At 52.3% G+C, this 16,682-nt stretch overlaps 1 protein-coding gene across 4 annotated transcripts in view; it reads left to right on the plus strand.

Annotated features, from left to right (window-relative positions):
- The window catches only part of DOCK1 (dedicator of cytokinesis 1), a 490,751-nt gene that overhangs the window by 88,705 nt on the left and 385,364 nt on the right, over positions 1–16,682 (plus strand). For all 4 annotated transcript variants that reach the window (XM_059398808.1, XM_059398805.1, XM_059398806.1 and 1 more), the window contains 6 exons: positions 2,114–2,239; positions 6,829–6,953; positions 8,126–8,224; positions 9,181–9,253; positions 13,978–14,081; positions 14,446–14,629. In XM_059398808.1, the coding sequence (XP_059254791.1) occupies positions 2,114–2,239; positions 6,829–6,953; positions 8,126–8,224; positions 9,181–9,253; positions 13,978–14,081; positions 14,446–14,629 (711 nt within the window). The remainder of the gene's footprint in view (positions 1–2,113; positions 2,240–6,828; positions 6,954–8,125; positions 8,225–9,180; positions 9,254–13,977; positions 14,082–14,445; positions 14,630–16,682) is intronic.

Genomic DNA, 16,682 nt, shown 5'->3' on the forward strand with positions numbered 1-16,682 from the left:
TTCTGGCTCAGGGATGGGTATTCCTGGCACCTGCTATTGCTTGTGCCCATGGCCCTCCCCTGTAGCCACCCCTCCTTCGTCAAGTTCTGGTTTGATCTCCACATAGGCCTCTCCACCCCCACCTCCATGGTGTTGCCTGGGTTCCTGCAGTGGCTTCTCTGCTGGGATCCTCACTTGGCTCTGAACTTTCCCCCCTCCCACCTGCTCACGAACCCCCACGATCCCCAGAGTACTGTCAAGTGGGGTCTTGGTACTTGCTTGTCTTTCCAGCCTCCCCACTCCTTCAGATGGAGCAGTTCCCACCATGGCTGATTGGGCCCTGCAGGGTTGGGACCCTGCTGCCTTCCGAGCCTCCTCTCATGCGTCTCCCCCTGCGGCTCAGGTCATCCAGCACCCGGGTAGGCACCCAAGCATGCTCCTTGCTTAGGGTCAACTCATCTCCTGATCTCTTGTGATGTCCCTTCGGGAGAGCCTTGGTGACCCTCAGGATCCCCATCTTGGGGATATACTCTCCAGGTGCCCTGGACTTTTCCTTACAAAACTCTTGGCCATTGCATATTTCACTGAGCCCGTGGGTATTTTACTCGTGGGACAGAAGCTGAGTCCCTGGTGAGGATACAGTGAATGTTTGCTCTGTGTCTGCTGTGCCCAGTGTGTGTCGGGCACACAGTAGGTGCTTACCGACACTTCTGAGTAGATCAGAGGGATTGTCTAGATGGCAGGAGGAGAAGGCTTCACCACCTGGCAGAGAAAAAAATGTCATCATGACTGGGTTTTCACCAAAAGTGATGTAGGTCTTAGCAGAGGATGGATTTTTTGGGCCGGCTGATAAGAGACAGGAAGCTCGAGAAAAAGGGTGTGAAGTTTGGGGTTTCATCAAGCAGAACGACTCTGGACAGCAGCAGCCTCAGGTGATCTCCCGTGTGGGATCATCAGGTGTCTCCCAGGTCTACTTGGAATGCACGTTGGTGGACAGAGTGTACAGTTCTCCTGTTGGCCTTCTACTGAAGGCAGTGTGCTCCCTGGAAACATGCATCCTAGGGGAGGAATGGGCTGGCAGACAGATAAACACACACACACTAGTAGTGTTAATGAGAGCAAATGCCTTTGTATTCTTATGGGCACTTAGGGTCCTGCAGGGCCGAGTGACCAGAGAGCTAGCAGGCCAGGCCTCCAAGGTCCCAGGGATGGAGACCCAGATGTGTCAGCTGACAGCGACAACCTCCCTTCCCACCTGGAAGCGAGGCTCTGTCTTTTGAATGGCTGAGAGAGCCATGTACCTGATTTGTCTCCCGCCTTTGATTTTGTTAGAAAGTGCCTGCTGTATTCCCTCTTTTTACTTCCTGTGTGCTGGCTGCACAGCAGTACTTTCCACAAAATGCAACTCTTGCTTCGCATGGTAGAGGGAGAGGTTGGCAGATAGCCTCAGCTCACAGCTGGCAGCAAGTTCACCGTGTTCTCTGCGCAGCAGCCCTCCCGTCTAGCTTGGGGTTCTGGAGTCTTCAGTTGCCCTCCTTGGAGGGAAGAGCCAAGTAGGGGGCAGAGCATTAGTTCTCCTTCACTGTGATGTCATGCCACAGAGGGACCAGGCTTCCCTGGCTGTGCGGGAGCTGACTTGCTGGTGGCTCGCAGCCCAGCACCGTGCTCCCCACAGTCTGTGAAACTCCCTGGGTTAGGGAAGCTGTGCATTTACCTCCTGAACTTCACTTTGTGCTGTCATCCTTCTGGGGACAATGGAAAAGGAGAGTTTTCTTAATCACTCCTAGAAAAATGCTTCTTCCTGATTTATCTTCAGTGCCTATGAGAAGAGTCATTGGTTCAGGGCAGGTGCTGTGCATTGCTGCTGCTCTTGTGCCTTCGCCAGGGCACGGGGCCCCTCCAGGGTAGGGTTTGTTACCCCCGCTAGTCAGATGCAGGGGATTCCCCTGTGCCAGCTGTCTTTCCCTAGCCCCTCTCTTTCTCTCGCACCCATGTTTTCTCCAAAGATGTTGACTTGTTGACTTGTGAATTACCAGTTGCTCATTTGCTGAGGTTTTCCTGAAAAGGTTTTCTGAAATAATCTTTCAAAAATATAGAAGATAAAACATGACTCATGTGTCCATTGTTTTTCTAGGTTTGTGGGTAACACTGAAATTACTTCCTGGAGATATCCATCAGATTAGAAAAGAGTTTCCTCACTTAGTGGACAGGACCACAGCAGTGGCTCGGAAGACGGGGTTTCCGGAGATAATCATGCCTGGTAAGAACTGATTCCTTTTGCGCTCTGGGTGTGGTGTGGATGTGGATGGCGTTCGGGGAGCTTGTACAGCTGGCTGCAAGGTGCAGTATGGGGATGGTGTCCTGGGGGAGCTCTGGCAAGCAGAGAGTTGAGCTGGTGGGAGGTGATGTGTGAACCCCAGCATGGTCATAGTTCATCCCTGCAGGCAGGAGCTGAGGCCAGTCTGAGAGCTGACCACCTGGGTTTGGGCTGCGGGGGGGTGGCTTCTCTTGGTTGTCTTAACCTGCTGGTGGGAGTGACTTTTGGTGGCATTGTATAAGGATAAGCGAGGGAATGGATGTTTTCAGAAACCCAGCCCTGAGAACCTGAGGTGGATTTCCACCACCAGCTGGAATAAACATCATCATTCCCGTAAGCAAAGCCTCTGTTACCCTTAATCTAGAAGCCTTTCAGGTTATCTCTGCCCCATATCATCTGGTGAAAAGGAAGAATGGGAGTGAGACATTCCAACAACCCTGGCTGCCAGGCTACGGGAGCTGGGTCGGGGAATCTCAAATGTAACGAAGGACAGTGGAGCATGGGGCCCTTTCAAGGGCCCTGTGGGCTTCACTTTAGGTTGTGCTCAGTGGATCAGTCGTGGTGGTTGGTTCACTGTAGGATGAAGGCAGCAGTTTGGTGATGGTAACGTAGGTTCATAGTGAATGTCCTGTAACTTCTTTGGAATCATCTAGAACGTGTTCAAAGTTAAGGGGCACAGTTTAGGTAAATGGACCCTACTAGGTTCCAGACCCTCAGGGTCGGTTGTGGGTTAAATGTCTCTTCACCGCTGTGGTCCCTAGCCTCAAACTTCACCTTCAGCCCAGAGGTGAAAATGCAGGACCTGGAGTCTGGCCTCCATTTGGAGCTGTGCCAGGGCTCCTCCCCAACCTTGCTCAGCTGTGCTCTGCTGCTCTGAAGAGAGTATTGATAATTCTTACCCGTAGGGCGGGGTGGAGTTGGGATGCTGTAGTGGGTAAAGTCACAAAAACACAATTCCGGCTCAAATGGCTGAGCCCTAAGCATAATCACTGGCTTACGTCCCTGAGCGATGGACAGCCGGGCTCCCTTTCTTCATAGTAGTCTCTGCTGCGTTGTCTCCTGTGCGTATTGACTTTGTCGTCTGGGTAAGGGCTCTGCTGGCTTCCGTGTTCTTTCCAGACCCCAGTGTCCTAAAGGAGATAGTGTGCTTTGGACCCACTGTTGCCCAGCAGGGAGCCTGGGCGTCCTGCAGCCTGATCTGCTCAGGACCCTGCCCCGTGGCCCCTGGACAGCGATGGGTTGGGCAGTGGGGTGTGCACATCAGCCACCTAGACGTCCGTGCCTCCCAGCGGCAGGGGTTGTAGGAGGGAGACAGGGACACCAGACGTGTGTCTGGGTAGACACCTGATCAAAACAAGAAAGGAGGGGCAGCAAGTGAACGTTGACACCTGAAACCTGCTCAGTTCCTGTTACTTATTAGTACCGCTCAGACTCGGTAATGGATGTTAAGCTTCTTAAACCAATAATGGAATTCCGTGTAAAGATTAATCTCATATTTACATAATACTTTTCAGTTTCCAAATAACATTCATATTAATAATCTGATTTGATCCTCACGAGATCCTGGGCAAGCCCGTGAATATTTATCCTTTATATCTGTGGGATACTTTTTGGTCTGCTGATAATGCTCATGGAAGTCTACACGTTGGTGTTGAACTAATTGCAACTGAAATTAAGCCATAGCCTAAAGTTACACAACTAATGAGCAGTAGAAATGGGGCCACACCACCGCACATTCAAGGATTCCCCGTGGTGTCCCTTTAAGGGCCCTGCTGCACATTGCAGGAAGAGCTGTCCGCTCACTGCGTGCCTTGTCAGAGCTACTGGTTTGTGTAGTGTAGGGTAGGTGGGGGTGTGTTCCTTCTGCTTCCTCGATGTCTCGGGGCTGTTGTGGGTCATTGCGTTCTCTGGCTGGTGAGCTGATGTAAAGGACTTCTCAGATTGGTTAGGCTGGTGTGTAGCAGCTTCCCCATACAGAGGCTGGTGTGTAGCAGCTTCCCCATACCGGAGGAAAGCATGAGCTCCAGCTCGCTGTGAAACCGAGGGGTACCTTCAGCGGGCAGGATTGAAGTCTGTGCACAGCAAATTAATTTGGAGCTCTTAGTGGATGCATTGCTTGCATGTGGAATTGAAATGAAATTTATAGATTAGGATGACATTGGGTATTCGTCTTGGGTGGTCTGGGATGGCCTCATGTTCGAAGAGAGGCCCGGGAAACTTCTAGCTCGTACTGGTCATATTTCCCTTTATAACTGACCAACCTAAAAGGTAACTCTAGACCTCTAAAATAATCTCCTCATAGATTCCTGCAGAAGCCTTGTAGCTGCCTGTTGTTCAGTGGGTTCTGTGTACTGAGTTGGGAGTTGGGGTTCCTGTAGTGTGGGACTCTAGCTAGAGGGAGCCACCATGTTCTCTATGGCCAGGGAATCGTCGACAGGCTGTGGGTACCACATGGTACCCTTGGGAAAGAGAGAGAGATTGAGACTCAGGGGTGTTTTCACTCAGGTCCCTGGCCTTTAGCTTGGTAGGACCTGTGCATTGTTCCCATCTTGTCCTGTCTTATGGAGATGTTTTTCTTTCTTTCTTTCTTTATAAAATTTTATTTATTTGATAGAGACACAGTGAGAAAGGGAACACAAGCAGAGGGAGTGGGAGAGAGAGAAGCGAGTTCCCCACTGAGCAGGGAGCCCAGTGCGGGGCTCGATCCCAGGACTCTGGGATCATAACCTGAGCCGAATGCAGATGCTCAATGACTGAGCCACCCAAGCGCCCCATGGAGATGTGTTTTACAGAGATGTGCATCTCCTTCACACAGTGGGAGAGCCTGCTGTGTCACCTGTGTGTTTCTGCCAGCTTTTCTGCCTTTCTGTGAGCCACTGGAAATCTGCAGGCTTTCTGAAGGATCCTGGTGGGGAACAGAGTTTTCCCCTGAGCCCAGAAGGTGGCGGGAGGCCTGCATGAGGCAGAGGGGGTGTGAGTCCACCCACGCCTGCCTGCGATTCCTTCCTCCCCAGAGTGAGAACCTTGGGGCCCTGCAGGCCTCCACTGAGGGCACTCTTGTGAGTGTGCATCTGTGGGGCTCATCTGCCATAAAAAGGGTCTCACTTCTGGGCCGGCCCTGCGTCTGGATGTCTAGGCCAGTAGGAGAGTGAGACCATGGGGTTCACCACCTCGCTGCCCCAGCGTGTCATGGCCGTCTGGCTGATGAGGCCTTTAAGAAGCTCTTGTAGCCCTTTTTGATGACAGGTTTTGTGCTTTGGTAGAATGTGCAGGCCGAGGGGTCCTGCAGATGTACCCGGCCTTATCTTCTGCTCAGCGGTGGGTGGTGTGGGAGGTCCGGTGACTTGTCCGCAGCCGCTCAGGGCTTGGTGGCAGGTGTTGGCCTGGCAGCTTTGCTTTCTGCGCCTGGCCTGGGCTCCATCACTCTTAGCTTCTCGCAGAGTCAGTATTACTGACTACAGCCGCACTCCCTCTCCCAGCAGCGTCTGTGGCTGTGGAAACAACCCACTGGGATTATTATAATAATGACTTTTAAATGAAGGCTTAATTTAATAGCTGGAGACATTAAAAGCCAGAATAGAGCAGAAAAAAAGAAAGGAAGAAAACAAGAATGCAAGGGGACTTGTTCTTGGCCATAGTGGGCCATTTGCTTCTTTTGATGGGCCGGTTCCTCACGTCTCCTGTGGGAGGGCAGGTGGGTCCACGTGGGACGTGACCAGACACACAGCAGAGGGAGAAGCACTGGGTAGTGGTGCTTGCTCTAAATCATGCGGCTAATGAAGCTTGCTAAGTTTTCCCAGTCGGACCATTACCAGGGGCCTCATAGGCTCTCAGTAGGAAGAAGCATGTTGAGTTTGTTTGTTGTGTATGGGTTTTGTTTTTGTTTTCACAGTTTATGGCCAATCTCACTTTAAAACACACAGGTCTGTTCTGATCCTGACAGCGGCCCACCAGAAGGAGAGAAACTTCTCTCTTGACCCGCTCCTAGTCCCTGATCCCAGACATCAACTCAGAACCTTGGCTTGTGGCTCTGATTCTCGATCAGCTTCTTGCTCAAGTCCTTGGAATAATGTAGAGGAAGCCAGTATTACTCGTTGTCATCTGACATGTGCCACTGATGGTGTGATGATCTCGGGTGACGCATATACCGAGAACACAGCCCGTGGTCCACCATGCGATGGTGATGGGGGTCACGCTGGGCAATGGACACCGGAGAGGGGATGGTCACTGCGAACCCATCGGTGGCATTCGCATTGCGGTGGGCATGAGCTGTCCACTGAGGTGAAGGACCGTGCTGATAATTCAGGGCCTTGAAGTTTCTCCTCCTCCTTGTGATCTTACGATGACGATGCTGAAAACTGCTTTTGTCATGTGTTTAAATGCTGAGACTGTTTTGTAGAAAATATTTTGTAATTATATATACAGTATTTATAATTCTCTGCTAGGATTGGTAGCAATTTCAACAGTGTTGCAGAATTCCCTGTTATATTATGAATAATGGATTGGTTTTAAAGGTATAATTTCTCCCCCAGGTGATGTTCGAAATGATATCTATGTAACATTAGTTCAAGGAGATTTTGATAAAGGAAGCAAAACCACAGCAAAGAATGTGGAGGTTACAGTGTCTGTTTACGATGAAGACGGAAAACGGCTGGAGGTATTTATTGTTGCAAAGCTTTATCTGTGGTGTTGAAACTTTATTTTCCAAGTGTTTTCTTGGCTCTGCTGCCGAATAGGAAAAGACATAGCTAAGGCTGCTTGATCCCATTTCTGGGGATGAGAGTTGATTCTCTGCCCCTTTCTCCAGCTCACCATAAAGGGCTGGTGTCCTCGGGGTCCTGGCTGCCGCCTACCTTGAGAGACCCCTGCTTTGAGAGACCCCTACCTCGAGAGACCCCCTCTTTCCCGGTCCTATCACAGGGCCTCACTTGCCAACATAGACCCAAGCCTCAGAGGTCTAGTGGTCACACTAGAAGTTCAGACACAGTTATTATCACCATCTGAGAGATAGGGAAACTGAGGCCCGGGGAAGTCTTGTCCAGGGTCAGAGAGTTAAGTGGGAGTTGGAACTGGGTTTTGAATCTGGGCCTCTGACCTCGTGCTCTCCTGGGTGGTGGTGGTTACCATGGTGGCCTGCAGGACTCGGTGTGCTGGGCGATGCTCAGGGATGGTGACCTCCTCTGACGACTGGAGGCCGCGCCAGAGCAGGTGTCCCTGCCAGATACCCCTCTGGACCCTGGGGAGCGGACTGGGCTCCTCTGGGCCCACGTGTCTGAGAGCAATGCCCCGTGTGTGCACCTGAGGCTCAGCTGTGCCAGGAGGTGAGGGTGGCGTCCTTTCTGTGTGGGTGGCCCATGTCCAGGGTCACTGCCGGGTGGTGTTGCCCTTGCCACTTGGGCTTTATCGGTATAGCTTCTGCTGGAGCCGAGTGGTCAGTTTACGGCTGGTAGAATGGGAAGGAGCGTTGCCATCTCTTTCTCGCCTCTCGCTCTTCATCCTGGACCTGCTGAGTGAAGCCGGCAGCTTCCTGCCGATCCGAATGTGAAGGCTGTTAGGGGTGAGGGTCGGAAGGACAGAGGACAGTAGCGTTCCTATACTGATAGCCATCAAGATGCGGGAATGTCTGCGAGCGAGACTGTATGCTGGCCGCGGCGGCTCCAGATGGATCTGTCCTTCCATTGCTGGGAGCATATTCCATTTGTGATGGGGTTTATTGGCATTCCTGTAGTGCTCTGCTTAGCTCATCTAATGGGGGCGGGAGGTGGGGAGATGGATGCAGTGTCAAGCTCTATGAGGTCTGATGTGAACTCTTTATGCCTTCTTTTAAAGCATGTGATTTTCCCGGGTGCTGGTGATGAAGCGATTTCAGAGTACAAGTCCGTGATTTACTACCAAGTAAAACAGCCACGTTGGTTTGAGACCGTTAAGGTATCATGTACATGGTCATTTTATCCCACGGGGTTGATTATGAAATGCTCATTTGTATCCCAAGGAAGTCCCCGGCTCCCACCCCGCCCGGGGCTGCTCGCCAGCGGGCACCCTGAGCCGGCAGAGGAGCTCTCCCCACAAAGTCGTTTAAGGTTGCTAAGGAACCATGCCGGCATTTCTTGGAATACATTTACTCCCATCTCCTTTTGGACATAAAAATAGGACTTTCATGGAGACAAATGACAAAGTCCTTTAAAGATCGCTGTTATCTCTCTCTTCCCGGGTCTGTTATGTGTGTGGCACGCTGTCTTTACACCAAATGGGAAAAAATAGAGGTGACAGTGTATGGAGGACGTCTCTGGGGAGATGGGTCCCCATCCACGAGGTGACACTGCTCTCCCGACGCAGCTTGCTGGCGTCAGCACGGCAACCTGCCGTAGCACACCACAGCCCCGTACCAAGGGCTTGAACGTTGGGAAACCCAGCCTGGGGTTGGCCTTAGAAGACAGATGGTAGCTGGGAGAATTGGGGACAGTCATTGGTTAAAGGCAGCATGCATGGGGTCTGTCTGCTTTGACTGCTCGTCACAACAGGAAGGCTTTCTTCCTGATGCCCTAGGGTAGGTCCCTGAGCTGTGGAAGGACTGTGGACACCTCCAATAAGGGCTACTGGGAATATGGCAACTTGTAAAAGGTAGACTTTAACAGTGAGGACATGAACATTTATGAAATTTTCTGTTGTCTTACAGAATCGGTTTGGCATCCCTTACAACATTGTCTTGTTTAAATTTTCCAAAAGCATTTTGCCTTCGGGAAAGTCCCATCGGGATTAGGCATACCGTATTTTGGTCCCTGCAGGGAGGAAGTGCGCAGTCGCACAGTATCTCCACTTGAACAAAACCATTAATGCGAGAAGATACGGCACAGGTGCTGAAAGCTTCTTTTTCCATTGCACAGGTGGCCATTCCCATTGAGGACGTCAACCGCAGTCACCTTCGGTTTACCTTCCGCCACAGGTCATCCCAGGACTGTGAGTAATCCTTTGATTTTAGCCCGTGTTGTTTGCAAGGGGAAACTGGGCAAAGCTCCGTCGGCTACACTTGTCACTTGTTCTGGATCCAGAACTAGGTGATCCTAATAGATGCAGTTTTAATCCTTTAGCTCATTTCCATGTTGACTTGTGTCTGGAAGGTGTTACTGATTCTTTTTCATTGCGACGCTTACAGGAGATCTTCATTTTCTTCTCGACTTTCTCCTGCTGCTACCTCCTGTTCTTCCTTTCTGTTTCTTCTCTTCCACGTGACTTTCTAAGGCTGTTCCATTCATCCAGAAAGTCACTGAGATACAAGTAGATTTCAGAAATCAGCTCCTAATGCTGTTTGCGTCAGAATGGAAAGCCTCGATATCTGTTTTGTGTTTGCGGGTAGCCCCCACGTCTGGCTTCAGACTGTACTTCTCTGGTGGGAGATGTTGGTGTAGTTGTGACTGATGCTGAGAAGAGGGGAAGAACTGGGGTTCGGATCCCTGCCCTTCCAGAAGAGTTCTTTATCAATGACTGCAGTTCCCCTCTCATGTTCATTCTTGTCTGCTAAGGACAAAGCCCTGTACTAGACAGTAAGACATCACGACAGACAGCTGTATCCCTCCTTGCCCTTTGTGGTCTGTACCCCCAGGGCAGTGAGCTAAGATTTGGGACAGTAATGCCCAGCAAGATGGGCTGCATTGTGTTGCTGTTGCTTTGAGGGGAAGGGTGGTTTGGGGGCTGTGTTTATCACTTGGGTGGGGACCACTTGAGGAAGGGGGGGTCCTCTGCCCTGGCTCTCTGGAGATGCTTCATCTGGAGGATAAGTGCCTGGGGGTCTTGACGAAGTGGGACGGAGGCTACGGAACCCATGGCACGATGTTTGGCATAGAGGAGGGGGTGGGCCCTCAGAAGCCACTTCTTTGTGGTAATATGTCCATCCTTCATGCTGTTTCTGGAAGGGGGCCTGCTTGACCTGGGCCCTTTCCGGGGTACGGGACCCGCACAGGTAGGGGGTGCAGGAGAGTGAGTGTGTGCGCAGCGGTGTGAAGCGGGGGGAAGGTGGGCCTTACTGTGCGGCCAGCAAGGAGCCAGGACCCCGTTGTTGTTGAGAAGCTCTGGGGAAGCATGTTCCTGTGGTCTGCAGGGCTGTTGTGTGCAGAGCACGCATCTCAGCCTGAAGACGGGCTGTTGGGGGGACGGGGCAGGTGGATCTGGAGCATCATCCTATCTCCTGTCCCTTCCCAGGGTTTCAGCAGAGCAGGGCCCTAGCTCATGAGGGGTTGGGGTTCAGGGAGACGGGGAAAAGCAGGGTGGCGAGGGCTGGGCAGCGTGGGAAGCGGTCCCCAGCCAAGGTGGACTTGCCTGACGGCCGGAGCCAGCCCGCCAGGTGGCGGCCTGGGGTCTGCTGGTTGTGCATGGCCCTCCTCGGTGCCCAGAACCGTGGGGTAGGAACAGTGACTCAAACATGAGCTAACATTCGTGTGCTCTTACTGTGCTGTTTGGATCTGTTCTCACCCATGACAGCCCCGTGGGCCCTCACTGTGGTCATTGCTCTGCACTTCCGGTGGAGGAACTTGTGGCTCACAGACCCAGCTCAGTCCCCAAAGTCACCCAGTTTGTCAGTGGGGGAGCTCGGGTTCAAACCCGGTCTGTGTGCATGAGTGTCCACTCCCACACCTCGGGGGCATGGCGAGGCCACTTAACGTCCTCTGGTCTTAGTTTAGCGCCTGCTGTCTACATCTCACAGAGAAGATCCTCTTTGCACACTTTAGTTTGAGATGAGTTGTGAGGTCAGCGCGGGAGGATCATGGAGCAGTAGACAGGGGCGCGGGGTCACCGGAGCGGGGTCCATCATGGGGGCCGCTCAGGGGAGGTCATTCCTTGCCCAAAGCAGGGAGCAGGGGGCCGGGTAGAGCGGCTGGGAGTGGGAGCAGGCCGCAGGGAAGAAGGTGGGAGCACTGGCGGGCAAGGAAAGAGTTCTAGAATCCACAGAAGCTTGTCTTAAAAGGCACACTCGCCCTTTACAATGAGCTTGTTCTCTGGTTAATAAATTACATTAGGGCAGAGGGATATCCTCTGTAGCATTTTAATTTTCAAAATCCTTGTTTTTCTAGTCAGTTTTAAGTACTTGTTACAGACAAGGTGCTGTCCCCCGACATGCCGCCACACATTTGCATAATTAATGAGGCTCCCTGGCTGTGGCTTGTGGGGTTTTGGAACCGTGTGGAACACCGGGAGTGTGAGGCTGACTCTGTCCTGAGCCGGCCACCGCGGGAGCGCTGACAGCCCCCAGGGCCTCCTCAGCCTGCCTGAGCGCACACCCGCAGGGTCAGAAACCGGCCAGTGTGGCCCCCCGACCCCCTGCAGTGAGCTGCTTTTTTTTTTTTTTCCCCTAAAGGGAGACACGGTGAGCATAGGGAACCAGTGATGGGGCTTCTCAGGCTGGGATTCGTTCCGGGGGGGCGGGAATTCCGGTGCTGATGTGACAAACACTCTAGCAGCCTGTGAGCACTTCAGGTGCGTCCGCTCCTGTTTCTCCCGAACTCGAGCTGGTGTGCAGCACTGGGTCCGGCTGGCCGGGAGCTGAGTTTCCTGGGCTCTCAGGGGGCCTGGCTGGGTGGGGCGGCCCTGCCTCCTGTGCCCCTGGTGTCCTGCAAAATTGTTGTCTCCTCCCGGTGGTGCCAGTGAGCATGTAGTCAGTCCTGCCTGTGGCCTCAAGATCAGGGTATAGGACATGAATCAAAGGTGCACAGTGTTACTTTGTCCTACTTACTAGTAAGATCAGGGGAACCCATGTGCTGATGGGGGTGCTCATGTGTCCTGAACCATGGCTGCTCGCACAGAGATCTCTTCCTTCTTACCTGAACATTATGGTAGTTCACGTTTTCTGTGTCCTTTTACAAAGTTGTTACTGCTATTTTTATTCCTAGAGTAAAAATTTTTTTGTCTTCATTCCTGCCTTTGTTTCGGTAGGTCAGTCATTCCTTTCTCTTTCTAATTAGCCAGAATTTATTGAGCACCTGCTACGTGCCGGGTACTCATGGACACCAGGACTGCAGAGATGAACAAGACACGTCATCTTTGGCAGTGGTGGTGACTCGGGATAGATATTTTGATCTCCTGGCTCAGGGTGTAGGTGGGTGTGCTCTTTTGTTGACCTCTGTCTGTCTGTCTCTCTCTCTTTTAAGATTTTATTATTTGAGAGAGAGAGAGTTCGGGGAGGGGCAGAGAGAGAGGAGCAGACTCTGTACTGAGAGTGGAGCCTACATGGGGCTCGAACCCAGGACCCTGGGATCATGACCTGAGCGGAAGGCAGAGGCTCAGCTGAGTGAGCCTGCCAGGCGCCCGCTCTTGTCATCTCTGAAAGAGAATGTAGGGTGTATAATTTTAATGATGATAGCCCTGGAACCCAATGTTTCCGTGCCACACTCTGTGGCCATCTTGCAGAACCTGTTCAGAATCTGCTTCTTCAGATTCCGCCTTATCTGCCTCCTGCTCTGGCCCTGGCCCACTCGCCCCCCGCTGCTCACCAGCCACCTGGCTCTCTGTCCCCAAGGGCCAAGCGCAGGGCCACTCAGGGACTCTGCCTTTGGCCGTGTCTCTTCTGGGAAGGTTTATGCACCAGCTCACATGTTGTCCATCTCCTCAGAGACCTCGTCCAACCATCTAGACATTCATCCCTGTTCCACCATGCCCCTCTCATGTGTCACTGTCACCAAGCTAAAGGACCGGTTTGTTGGTGTCTCCCCAGCTAGAACGGATGCTTACCGAGTATCTCATAGACGGCAGGCCCTGTTGCTCGTCCAGCTTGTGAACCCACAGAGGAGGAGAGCTCTGCTGTCTTGCTCTCTTTTCTCGAAGGGCACTGATTCTGTGGGGTTGGTGCTCCCCCTTTAAGGCCTCACTAACCTTGAGCTCTTTCCTATAGGCTGCACGTGGGGGGTGCTTCGGGTTCTAGGCCAGACTGGGGAGGGACACAATGCAGTCCATAGCAGTTGAGAAGAAGAACACATCGGGGGAGGGGAGAGAGTGTGCCCGGGTTATGATTTACTGCGTGAGATGGTCTGGTTACCTCGGAGCAGGGCATCTGTCAGCCAGAACTTGAATGAAGGGAAGGAATGAGTCTCACCCACACGCAGGTATCTAGGGGAGCGTTCTTGCCAAAGAACAAAATTTCACATTCATGCATTCCCTCCGCCTGAATTTATCGTAGTGGATGTCATGGGGTAGGAGTCTGTTCTGTTTTCCCATACTGATAGCCAGTTTTCTCAGGGAATGGCCAGTCCCTACTGCACTGCCTTTTGCACTGGGTTTCCGGACGCCGTCGCTTCTGTTGCCTCTGGGCGTCCCGGTATTAAGCCTTGCTGTGGTCTTTGTTGTCATTTCCCAGACACTGCTGGTTTCCTGGTTCGCAGACCTCCTGCCTCCCCATCCTTTGTGCTCTTGAGCTTCTTCCACTGCTCGTGACCGTGGGAATCCGCTTGCATGTTCCATGAGGAATCTCTTCTTTGAGGTTCTAATTGGAGTTACTTGGAATTTACAGGTTAATTGGAGCACCACTGGTCCCATTAGGAGGAGTCTTCCTCCTAGTGAACACACTCCCATTTTTCCATTTCTATTTCCTTTAATTCAGTGCAGTTTTGTCATGTTTTTGTAAAGGGTAGCCCTTGTAGTTTTTTATGTGATCTTGCCATGACGGGGTGGACAATGATGATGGATTTCTCTTGCAGCCAAGGATAAATCTGAGAAAATATTCGCACTAGCCTTTGTAAAGCTGATGAGATACGACGGGACCACGCTGAGGGACGGGGAGCACGATCTCATCGTCTACAAGGTATGCTGCTTGCTTGGTGCTGTACTGCTGGGGTGGAGCTCTCTCCTACTCCGTCCTCCCCTCGGGGACTCCTGGGCTGAGCTGACGTTTCCTGTGTGTGTGAGAAAGCTGCTCTCTGGTTTCACTTACCTGCATGCACATCTCCAATGACCAGCCCTTTTGCTGTCCCTAATGAGAGAACAGGATGTGCAATAAATGTTAAAATGAATGAACCTATACCAATAAGGGCAGCTGTTAAAATGAACAGTTTTGGAAGTGATAAGAGCAAACGTGGATAAAAGGATGAAGGACAGTGACGGATAGAACAGAAGCAGGGGTCGTCGGCTGTGACTTGCTTCCCACGTGCCCGTGATTAAACCCCCAGGCGGAGGCGAAGAAGCTGGAGGACGCCGCCACGTACCTGAGCCTGCCGTCCACGAAAGCAGAGCTCGAGGAAAAGGCGCACTCGGCCACCGGCAGGAGCATGCAGAGTCTTGGGAACTGCACGATCAGCAAAGACTCCTTCCAGATCTCAACTCTCGTGTGCTCCACCAAACTTACCCAGAACGGTGAGTCTGCGGATGGCCCCGTGTTCACCCTGCACTTTTCCTCCCTCAACCACATCCTTTTCGGGCTCCCAGCCCACTCTCTGCTCCCAGCGTCCTCCATGTGCTGGTATTGGCCGGCACCAATGTCCATGGACCAGAAGGGGGCGTGGCACCCGCTGCACCTGAAAATGTACTATAATTTTGGTCTGGGCGTTAACCTTATAGAGAGATAACCTTTTGGGTTTGCTTTCAGAAAAGATTTTTGGCCACAGGAAGGTAGCATGATGTAAGGGAAAACCCACGGGTTTTGGAGTCCGATCAAAGACCGGGTGTGGAGCGCTTGCTGTGTGCTCACCCTGGAAGCGAACTTGAATGGAGCCTGGAAACTGAACCTCACTCACCTCGTCTCCGCACACATGCGGGTGTGACATCTGCCTCAGAGGGCTTCGTGAGGGTGTGGGGATTACAACGCCAGAGGATCTGAGCTACCCGCTCTGCGTGTGTGCCTTTCTATCTCCCAGTTACTCGCCCAGAGAATCACCAGTTAGCTTTACTTCGAAAGGCCGGCTTGGTGGCCTGGGGCACGCCTTGGTCCCCGGGGCGCTGTCTGGCTGCAGCAGGGCTCCCTCTGCACACTTCCTCCATTTACAGATTCTGTCCCCCATGTGTGGCCGGATCACGGCCATGCAGAGGGATTGCATCCTCTTTCGAAACTCAGCTGGAAAATCCAATTTTTTCCTCTTCACCACCCAATATGGATTTTGATTATAAATGTTGGTTGGTATCTTGAATTGTGTCCCTGGGGATTGTCCGTAAATCTTGGCAGTAGTCTCGGATTTGTCCGAGGCACATTCATTGTTTGGACTCTAACCGGATAAACGTGCAACCAAGGGACCCCATCATCAGAAAGCCATGGTACTGGAGTAGAGAGCGGGCTGGGTATTGCTGCTGTCCATGCCTACTGTCTCCCTGCTGTTCTGCTGGCTTTATAGACTGTGCCTCCTCACCACTTGTCTTGTGAGTCACCCGTGTGGGGGAGCACGTCACTCAAATGCAGGAAGGCCATTTGGATGTGTCTCTCTAATGTTACTTTCATCATCACAGTTTGCCCGAAGTGTTATGAATTCTCCCAGCTGGTGGTGTGCAGTGATCTCCGTAAGCAAATGCAAACCCTTACCTGGGCATCAAGCTCTGTGCAAGTGTGGGGAGGGGTGCAGAATGCACTGGGAGTGTGCAGCTTTTGTGCCCAGGAGCATGTGGTCAGCAAAGCAGTTGCTGGTTTGGGACTGCATTATGGAAAGGGTGCCCCACTGGTCAAATGTTCCTCTCTGGATATGGTCCTGCGAATTCCCTCCCTAGCCTGACTGCTGCACTGTCCAGGGCCTCATTAAACTCAGGGCAATGGCCGCCTCACTGGTGAGTCACTACCCCACATGTGTGGCACGTGGCTTTTCATCACCTGCCAGATGAACGAGAGCTGCCGTGTTATGCCGTTTTCACTACGTAGGAAGTCACTCATGTTAGGCTTGGGTCACCACTCCAGAAGTACGTTTGGAAGTTGTTATTTGGAACTTGAACATGTTTTCCCCACCAGAACAGTGTTCCAAAGAGCAGTTAGGTTGGGAGGCTCACACACAGAATCCTTCTTAACCTGCGTATTGCTGGGGAAGGGGACTGGGAACCAGAAATCTCCCAAGGTATTAAGAAGCAGAAATCTCCCAGGGGTGTGAGGCCAACTCCTCCTCATACCTCCCAGCTCCCTGGCTGTCATCAGTCACAGGGTAATTCCCTCCCTGGAACTGAGGGCGCAGGGGCCCTGTTCTCCGCAGCGGCTGTTGCTGGGCAACAAGGAGATTCCAGGGTGATGCTGCCCGCAGAGTCAAGGGGACCTCTTTCGGCTCTCGTTGCACACCTGCCAGTGATTCTCCTTTTTTGGGATGGTGGCGTGGCAGGTGGTGTTGCAAGATGGAGCTGCCCCACTTGGCATCTGAGCAGCGAGTCTCAGATTCTCATTCTGGGAGTCATTTTTCTGCGTCTGTGATTTGTTCCTGCGAAGTTCCGTTACTTAGGGAAA

The sequence above is a fragment of the Mustela nigripes genome, chromosome 4, assembly GCF_022355385.1.
Source record: "Mustela nigripes isolate SB6536 chromosome 4, MUSNIG.SB6536, whole genome shotgun sequence".
Classification (NCBI taxonomy): Eukaryota; Metazoa; Chordata; class Mammalia; order Carnivora; family Mustelidae; genus Mustela; species Mustela nigripes.